The sequence below is a fragment of the Lycium barbarum genome, chromosome 10 (assembly GCF_019175385.1).
Source record: "Lycium barbarum isolate Lr01 chromosome 10, ASM1917538v2, whole genome shotgun sequence".
In the NCBI taxonomy this organism is placed as follows: Eukaryota; Viridiplantae; Streptophyta; class Magnoliopsida; order Solanales; family Solanaceae; genus Lycium; species Lycium barbarum.
This window is the reverse complement of record NC_083346.1, coordinates 56,122,998-56,132,780: the sequence shown is the minus strand read 5'-3', so window position 1 is coordinate 56,132,780 and position 9,783 is coordinate 56,122,998. Positions and strand designations below refer to the sequence as shown.

Genomic DNA, 9,783 nt, shown 5'->3' with positions numbered 1-9,783 from the left:
CTCGGATAATGACTCTAAATTAGCTTCTTCCGAAGACTAACTAGACTACCTAATTGAATATCCCTAAAGCAATTAGGAGCATTAAGAACACCCGAATATGGCTACAAGTGGTGTCGCCTATTCCTAGGTCGATTTCCATTAGATGAGGGTTAACGCCCCAAATTCTTGTTAATTAATCTTTCCCAATTCCGAGTTTGCCTCTTCCAAGTTTAAACCGAAATAAATGGGCAAGTCTTAGGGTTAGCTACTCCCTTAAGAATCATTCAAAATGAGATTAATTAAAGAAACAATAACTCACTTCATTAGGAATAAAATCATTCAACACATAAGCAAAACAAGAGATTCAATCCAAACTTAAACAATATATACTTCCATAAACAAGGTTTAAGTATTGAAATGAAATACTACACACATAAATATTCAATACCAAACAAGAAATTGAAGAAAGGATTAAGAATATCTCATTAAAGTGCTTCCAATCTTCTCCTCCAATGTGTTGGTGTGAAACCCTAGCCTCCAAGGACTTGTGTTGAGCCAAAGATGTCTCATGTTTTGCCCTAATTTTCTATTTATATGTACTGGAATGGAAGAAATCGTCAAAATCCGAGTTCTGGTCGAAATTGCCGAAAATCCTTCATCGCGATCGCGCCATGTGTCTGCGCGATCGCGTGGATGACGTCAGCTTCCACTGCTCCCTTCATCGCGATCGCGTGTCGATACTGTGCGATCGCGTGGAATTAACAACGCGCGTAGGCGCGATCGCGTTAAATTCCAGCGCGATCGCGTGGAGTACATTTCCCGCGTGGGCGCGATCGCGTGGGTACTCTGCGCGATCGCGCAGAGTATTTTTCCACGATATTTTCCAGAACCTCCAGTAATTCCAGTTTTGCAACTTTTTTGCTTGTTTTCCACACTTAGGCTCTAGGGACCTCGTATTACCTGAAACATGACAAAAACTACGTAAAATGACATAGACTTGCTTAAAAACAAGTAAAACTTATAGTTAAAAAGCATCGATTGTGGCGTAAAATCACGCCACATCAGTACCCTCGGTTAAATTCACTCAAGTTAGCTTGACTTAAGAAGCTGTTAAGAATATTAGGAATGCGAGTAACCTTTTCTTCTTTTAATAGTTTGTAAAGGGCTTAAATATTTGCAAGGAGGGTGCGGGTAATCTATCTATATATTACTAGTATACTTGTCCGCGCTTCGCGCGATCAAAAGATCTCATTAAATTTATGAAATAATTTGTTAATAATAACCAAAATTTAAAATATTTCACTAACTAATTGATTTACAAAATAGATTATATTTCAAGTTTCAACTAATTTTATTCTTAACAGTTATCTTTATATTTTTCTCAACGAAAAATACTTTGTCAGTAGTAGATGTTTTTTCCCCGTAGTAAGAGATTAGATATACCATCAAAAAGAAAAATAGATCCCTTAAATTAAGACCATCTAATTATTATCTACATTATTTTTGTGTTGGAATAATAGGATTTTTCTACTTAAAGTATTTACATATATTCCACGAGTTAATTTACTTTAAAGTATTTCTTTATACCAAAGAAATGACAACTTTTTACTACATATATAAGCACAAAAACCATACGTAGCAAAAATAAAAAAAATTACATGATCTTTTCTGTTGTTAAGTAAAATAAAGGTATATGCATAAATCTCTACACTTAGCTTAAAGCATTTCTTTCTACCAAAGAGGTGTCATTTTATAAATATAGTTATGTAAAACAAAATAGTACTAATATGCTAATAAATAATTAAGCATAAAAGTCATAGATTTACATTAGAAAAATAAAAGTAAAGATAAAAGGGAAATAACAACATCAAGCGTTTGTTAATTAGTCTCGAACATCTCCGTAAGCACATCAGCCTGAAACAAAAGCAAAGAAGATGAATATTTAAAAATTATAATCTCGTAAGAAATTCTTCTTTTTTCTCTCCAAAGAATGAAATAAAATTCCTCCATGTTTCTTGTCTTTTGCAGAAGGATGGGATAAAGAGTAGATGTTTAGTCAAAAGTGTATTAAATCAGAATGAAGTGTATGATCTTGTCTATCTCTTGTCTAGAATTTGCTTTGTCAAATTTATAATAGTACCCAACACACTGGAATGATCTAGCAGTTGGGAAGAGGCCTAAGAGCGCCTACTACTACCCCACACTACACTTGACTTTGCATATTAGTGTCTGGCAGAGCTAAAACAAATGAAAAATAAAAACACATCGTTGTGGTTCCCAGCACAAAGAACAAAGGTATAAGAATAACTTAATATATTTACAGGAAAGATTATTTACCAGCATTGACATCGAAATTGAGTTCTTAAATTTTGTTTTTTTTGCTCAACTGCTCTAGACACACTCAAAAAGCAAGTTATGTCTACCGAAAACCACTCTGGAGGTTCATATAGCAAATATGTAATACGTAATTAGTAAAAGACAAATGAAATTAGGTGAAAAGGAAGAGAATAAACCAAAATACATAGGTAGAATAAAAATAATTAGAAGATTACTCAATTATACTGCAGATGACATACCATAATGCAGCTATCATTTTGACATCTATTGTAATATGTATACCATTTACTACCACACCAGGGCACTAAAAACAACAGGAAAAGACATTAACTATTAGAAAATCATTTGTTCTAATTACCTGATATAAATAACAAAAAAGTTTTGGGATAGTTAAAGGTTAAACTTGGATTATGTAAAGACTCTATTCTACAACCCAAAAGGCACGTATGGAACTTTTAATGACGCATTATTTTGATTAAATTGTTGCAGCTTTAATGACCCTTTTAATTACTAATTCAATTGTTGTAAACCATCCGGCCATTTCATCATGTTGAATTGTAGCAACGTTACAATCTTTATGTTGGACATGAAAAGTATATATGGACATTATGCAACTATTATTAAGAGTGAAATTGAAGAGGTGTAAGTTATGAGTAGTTACTCCTTGTAATAACATTAAATACATAAAGAAGAAAATACTTAAAATATTAGATATTGTCATTTTATAATTAGAAGAAGGCCAAAAAAGGAGAAAAAAAATAAATAAGAATGGTGGTCATAGAGAGGTGTCACATCACCTTGTTTATGCCTAGCTTTATATTATATATAGATTATTATATAATATAAAGCTAGGCATAAACAAGGTGATATATCACATCTTTATGTCCTCCATTAGTATTTATCTTTTTTCTCAATTTTTTGACCCTTTTCTCTTTGTTCTCTATTTTATTAAATAAAATAAAATATTAAAGTTTCACCCCCGCATATAATAAAGACTCACTCACCATTTAATAACATTATTTGCCATTACTTCCCTTATAATTATTGCAATTACATATTTGTTCAATTAATGTGATAACTGAAAACATTCAGCACGTAGTTTTAGTAATTTATATTAAATTACTAGTAAAGGTTAAAAAAAAAAAAAACAACAACAACTTTTCCTCACCCCACGTTTACGAGTTAAGACTTGACTCTCTAAGTTTTGTTTTATGGCTATTTAAAGCGAACCAACTTTGTACCTACTCCCCAGAATCATCTTTGTACTTCATTCATGGTGAGTTCTCAACCTTTCTCCTGATTTTTTTTTTCATGTTAAGGATTTCCTATTTTTCTAACTATCTAAGGTATCGATCTTCTTAAACCCGCAGTCTAAAGTACCTCCTCTTAGAGCTCATTTGGTAGAAGGTCTTAGCTAAAATAGTTATGGTATTAGATGTGATATTATTTTATATCATGTTTGGTTGACATTTTGAGGCATGTGTATTAATACATGAATTATCTAATACACCAAAGGGTGTATTATCTTATCCCACCACCACACAGGGATAATCGACACTCCATGCGTTCCTTAAAACGGCTGTACCTATAAAATGTCACCTCAGTCGCTGTGCAAGTTGATTCTGGCAGCATATAAAAGATTATGGGTTCTTACTTTAGATTGTTTAATGAGATAATAGTATGCGCTATTCAAGAGGTTCTTCAGTGATGACATCTATGAAGTTCGGGAAACAACCAGTAGTTAGACTGAATAGTACTCCCTCCAAGTTCAGTAACAACCAAAATTGACAAGGACTGTTTTTATGCATGGAGGATAACATTGATAGGCTGAATTGTTGTTACATTTCATAATTTTGAGTTAAGAAATATTCCCGACGCTTCTGCCATTATTAATAGTCTAGATTTTCTTTTCACATTTTTTCCTTCCATATTTTATGCTCTAATTCTTTTTGTATCCCTAAACTAGCAACAAGAGGGTTTGCTCTCATCATCAGGGTAAGTTTCAATTATTTTCTTTTCAAATTTACATGTAGGTTACATTATCATCAGTTTTAGATTTGAATGTTACAAATTTGATTCCTAACTCAAATTTATCAAATGTTTCTTCATTAGCGAAATTAATGAATGTTGAATCAGTGCAACAAAGTATGTTGAATTTTTATTCGTACATGAGTAAAATATGATCACGGAAAACAATATTTTAGTGTCAATTTGTTTCCGAAAACTAAAAATTTTCCTCTTCTTTTCTTGGAGAGAAAAGCATTGTTGATGTTTCATTAGTCTTGGTGATTGCTCACTAACCCTTCTAACATATGGAATTTTATGAGCATCATGCTTTTGGATGGAGCATATACAAGTCTAATTTAAGCATCTATATATATATATATATATATATATATATATATATATATATATATATATATATATATATATATATATATATATTAAGCTAGACACAGATAAGGTGATGGGACACCTCTCCATGACGAGCATTCCTATTTATCTTTTTTTTTTTTTTCAAAATTTTCAACCAAGTTATATGTTCTAATTGTCAATAATAGTTGGAAATTTATTGACAATAATGGAAGAACGTAACAATTACAATAGTGGAAAGCAAGTGAAGTGTTATAATTTTCCTAATGAAACGATTGTAACGATGGAGGAATGATGAATGAAGTAATTAGCAATAAAGATGGAGGAATGATGAATGATGTTTATGTAGCACTTGGTAAAAATGGCAGGAATGTTCTTCAATGGACACTTGATCATGCCATCTCTCCAGGAAAACAGAACGATGTATACAACAAAACATGGGAACGTCAAGTTAGGATAATCAGCATATCTAGCAAAATAGGGAATTCAAGAACATGATTAATAGTTTTTAAATTTACATAATTAGGATATTTCAGCTAGAGTCGGAGACACCTTCTACCAAGTGGTCTTCGTGGAAAAAGTTAATTAAATTACTCGATGCTTGATATTTGGCACAAATATCGATATTTAGCATCATTTTATCTCTCGTTAGAGGCCCGCGTCAAGGACCTCAAGCATTAGAGGCCCGCGTCACGGGAGGGGTAGGCTCGCGTTGGTCAGGCGTCGCGTCCCCATCACGGATGAATAGACTCCCTGAACTTTGCAAATCGAAGTTTACATAATTGCGGCTCGGGAATTGTCCAGTTTTTTCCCGTTTCGATCGGGATTTGGTCTACTTATTTTAGGATTAACCCTAGACTATATTTAGATGTTTTATTTATTGTAAACGACGTGCTGGGATATTCTTAAGACTTGTAAGTTGTCATCCTTATTTCTCTCTCTTAGGTTTTATTTTATTTTTATTATTCAACCCTAGATTACTCATGAATTCTTGTTCTTCATCTCAAATCATGAGTAGCTAAACTTCTTTATTCTAGGGTTGTCGCAAAGACATGATAGTTGGTTTGGCGACAATTTCTATCGATTAAATTTTCATTTTGGGTTGCTTATTTATTCTTGTGCTTAATTGTTTAATTACTTGATCACTAATTAGACACTATCTGTGGTGTGCGAATTGAACTAAGGATAGGAAATTTGCATATGTAATAAGAATAAATAGGGCTTGCTCGATGTAATCGTTTCACTAACGAGGATAGAAATATACCCTTTAGCCTTGCTTAGTTGAATACGGAGAAGTAAATGCGTTCTTGTTACTTTCTGGTGACCATAGGGATATAGACGTTAGAGTAACATCTACAGGCCTCTGAGCAACTCAGCAGATACTCATGAAGTTACAATTAACCAATCAACTCGAAATTCATAAAATAAGATAGGGAGAATAGTCAAAAGACTAATTGAATTGTCAAAAGTCATGACCTTAGAACTTTTTCTCATATGATAAACCTTACGGTCTTCGTCACAATTGTCTTAGTCACAAAATACTCACATTGATTTGTTTAATTTTAGTCATAGTCATTACAAAAAAACGCTAACTTTGCGGCGGTTTAATTGCGGAGGTGGCCCTAACCCCCGCAATTTGTATCAAATTGCAGGGGTTATTTTAACCTACGCAAATTTTGATACAAATTGCGGCGGTTACGAACCTCCGCTGCTTTATATATAAAAAAAGCGCCTATTCTTGAATAGAAAGAGCGCTTATATATCACAAATTTTCCCTCAAAATATTTCGTTTTCCTCATTTTTTTTTCTCCCAAGCAAAAGCGAGCCCTAAGAAGACACTCTCTCCCTCACTCTCCGAAGCATCAATTGGATTCTCTAGGTATTGATTTTTTCCTTTTCTCCATTGGATTAGGGTTTGATTTTTGAGGAATTGATCGATTTATCAACTGAGTTTATCATATTGTGTTTCTCTCAATATATCGAAGATTCAAAGAAATTGATTTCATCTTACTTGTGAGTTCCCTTGTTTTCACGCCTTTTCAATCGATTTATCAACTTTGAATCATTTTCTAGAAAGTTCAGAGATCTATATTCTGATTCTATTTTTTTTTTCCAGGAAAGGTCCGAAGAATTCTCTAATCGGCTCGTTGCCCTGCGTCTTGGCACCATGTAGAAGCTTCAGCTCTTCATTCGGGGTATACTTCACTTCAAGGTTTTTAACTATCCTACTTTTTGGGATTTTCCCTAAATCTCTAATTTTTAGGTTTTCGTTGTGGATAATCTTATTCAATAAGGTTTATAAGGAGGTTAGCTTTACTAGTAATTGATTTTTTGGCTGCTTAGATTAACTTGTTTGTTGTTTTGTTATTTGTCAGTGAATCTGTTAGGACAATGTGGTGTTTGGAGTACAAGCTTCTTTCGGACTCTCTGTAGCTTACTGTTTCATAGGCAAAGACTTCAAAGAAAGATAAAAAAAAAAAGGCAAATACTTCAGCTTTTGGGTGTTTCTTGATTGCTTATTGCTGCGCAAGTACCGGAGCCAAGAATTGATTTTATTCCCCTGGTAATGTATGTAAGTTTGCGTATGAATCTAATATAATCTATTGATTATCAGGAAGTATTAGGAAATCTAGCCTCCACATGTTAAGGATTTTTGTTACATTATAGCCAATACATATACGAAGAAAGATGTCGTGAAGTTGGAGGCTAGTGTGCTACAATCCCTCAAATTGGAAATGGGTAATCCCACAACCCAAACATTTCTTAGGTAGGTCACTGTTTTGCGATTAACTAGACGAGGAACAATTAAGGTTCCTCGACTTATATGAATGATCATTTTTCCTTGGTATCCAGATGACGTATATGTTAAAAAAGTGAACTTTATCAAAAAGAAGGTCACAAAGCGAAGAGGGAACTAACTTATTTTGTTGTTTCCTATTATTTGTAATTCTATATCTTCATTGTTTGTTCTGTTTAGAGTTCAACATTTTGTTATCACTGTTCTTTTTTCAGGTCTTTTCATCTTTTATTCCCACAACTTAACTGGACTAGTGCAAGTCTTGAATGCTAGTACTATTGTGTATCTTTCTATCAATTCTCAAAAAGTTTTCCGAACTGTTAGATGACCGAACCAAGTACTCCATGTTTATTTTACACTATCATTGGACTCTACAAAACTAAATCCATTTACTGTAGAAACTTAACAGTGTTGAGACCACAATTTGGAGAGAATTTTCTTTTATCTATTCCGCCAGTTCAATCATATGTTTGCATTTGTGGATGACCATCTATTGGAATGTTGCAGTTTCTACACTTTCTCCTGGATGCCTCAGGTGAAGGAAATCATTGTCGTATGTGACCCTTCTTATAAAGACATTTTTAAATGCATGGACTTCAAATTTCTTATAGTGTGTGTGTCTGCATTCTGCAGCCAAGAGAAATATGGCCAACAAAGCAATGAACATGCGTTTACCTTTCTTATTCAGATTGCAATATCTCTAGGAATTTGTGCAGACACTAAGGTAATTATATGAGAATTCTTCATTCATTTTATAGATGCCAAAGAGAACAACCAAGTCGACTTAAAATTTGCATTGCCTGGGAAGAAAAGACAAGATTCTGTATACAGCCTACTTCAGGTGCATGGTATGACATAGTTTTTGACTCACAATAGCTTCTGCCTTATTACACTATGTCTAGTGGTTAAGTTGTCTCCTTGGAAGCCCCAGTTATATCACATTCCCCTTCTATTATAGACCAGTATATTACATCTGACACTCTTCCTAAGATGTGCTCTAATTTATGCTATTGTTGCATGTTCCATGTTTTGTAATTTTGGCCTAAAAACTGTGCATCTTTTTTAGATAATTCATTGCTTGATATTGCAAGTGTATAGTACTGTGTACCTAACTGTTCCAGAATCTAACATTGTGTAGAATACACTTGCAATTATGGACCAGATGCATCTTCTTTATATGAAAGTACGAACAGTTAGCCATATCCAAGCCTTCTGGAAAATAAAAAAAAGGTTTCTTGTGTGGCATGCAGTAGCTTTCCTTGGTGAAGATGACTTACTAGGGTAGCTTTTGATAAACAATTAAGGTTATTTATCCACTTCTTATGTCAAGTTTCATATTCTTAAGTTTATTATTTTGATTGGATTTTGTTTTGTGTTTTTATGATTTTGGTTTAACTCTTTTATTTTGCATGATCTATTTCTACTTGAAGATTTTGTTGAGGTTTCTGAGGAGATGTACCCTCAAGGTGAAAGGTACAGAACTGTTGGTGCACCTCTATTACCACAATTGTAGCATGTTGGTCAAGGTTTCGGTTATCTATTATCATATTGCCGCTATCACATAACTGTTTATACTCGTTTCTTGTTTCGTTTCAATCTAATTGTGGTTCTCATTTTTCATGACCTTAATAATTATTGTAGATATCTCCTGCATTGGTGGCTATCAGAGATGGTGTCCTCGTCGTTATTCTGAAGCAGTGATCAAATCTGAAGATGCAACCTTTTCCCTCGTATGCCCAATGTCTACTTGTTAAAGTGGCTAGAGATCAAAGGCACAGTTTGGAGAAACAAGTAAAGTGCCAGAAGGAGGTTCGTTACGAATATAGAAAAATAGCGATTTGAATTTAACATTGTATATATAGAGAAGATGTATTAGAAATTTCTCATTCTTATCCTATTTAGGCACAAAGGTATACTTAAAATTTGATGAATTGTGATATTACTTAACATTTTGATTATTCAAATAAATAATGATATTTCTTATTATAACAATGCTTCTGCTAGTGTTATCATAACAACGATAGGTCTCTAATTATGAAACTATATGCTCTATATGTATATTAGTTGTAGCTTAATAATAAAAAAATTAGTAAATTTGGAAAGCTACAATCTCTGCAAAGAGAAATTAAAATTGCGGAGGTTAGAATCCCCGCAAAACGAAGCAAAAAAAAAAAAATTGTATCAAGCAAATTGCGGGGGTTAATTTGCAATTTGCGGCGGTTCGGAACCCCCGCAATTTGTTGTCACGGCGGTTCCTAAAAACCCCCGCAAACTGATTGCGGTGAACGTTATAATGG

General features: G+C 33.5%; 1 protein-coding gene across 50 annotated transcripts; it reads left to right on the top strand.

The window, feature by feature from the left end:
* Nucleotides 1-6,347: 6,347 nt before the first annotated feature.
* Nucleotides 6,348-9,408, top strand: LOC132615113 (uncharacterized). 50 transcript variants are annotated; one of them, XM_060329680.1, is made up of 6 exons: nucleotides 6,348-6,702; nucleotides 6,806-6,901; nucleotides 7,065-8,039; nucleotides 8,245-8,327; nucleotides 8,917-9,012; nucleotides 9,128-9,408. In XM_060329680.1, exons 3-6 carry the CDS (start codon nucleotides 7,985-7,987, stop codon nucleotides 9,185-9,187), a joined length of 294 nt encoding a protein of 97 aa, XP_060185663.1. In that variant the 5' UTR covers nucleotides 6,348-6,702; nucleotides 6,806-6,901; nucleotides 7,065-7,984; the 3' UTR covers nucleotides 9,188-9,408. The 50 variants fall into 50 exon arrangements, 12 of the variants coding, with proteins under 12 accessions (XP_060185663.1, XP_060185656.1, XP_060185661.1 ...); XR_009572581.1 differs by having other exon boundaries at nucleotides 6,351-6,702; nucleotides 8,245-8,334; nucleotides 8,917-8,959; XR_009572576.1 differs by having other exon boundaries at nucleotides 6,352-6,702; nucleotides 8,245-8,334; nucleotides 8,625-8,959.
* The last annotated feature ends 375 nt before the right edge of the window (nucleotides 9,409-9,783 follow it).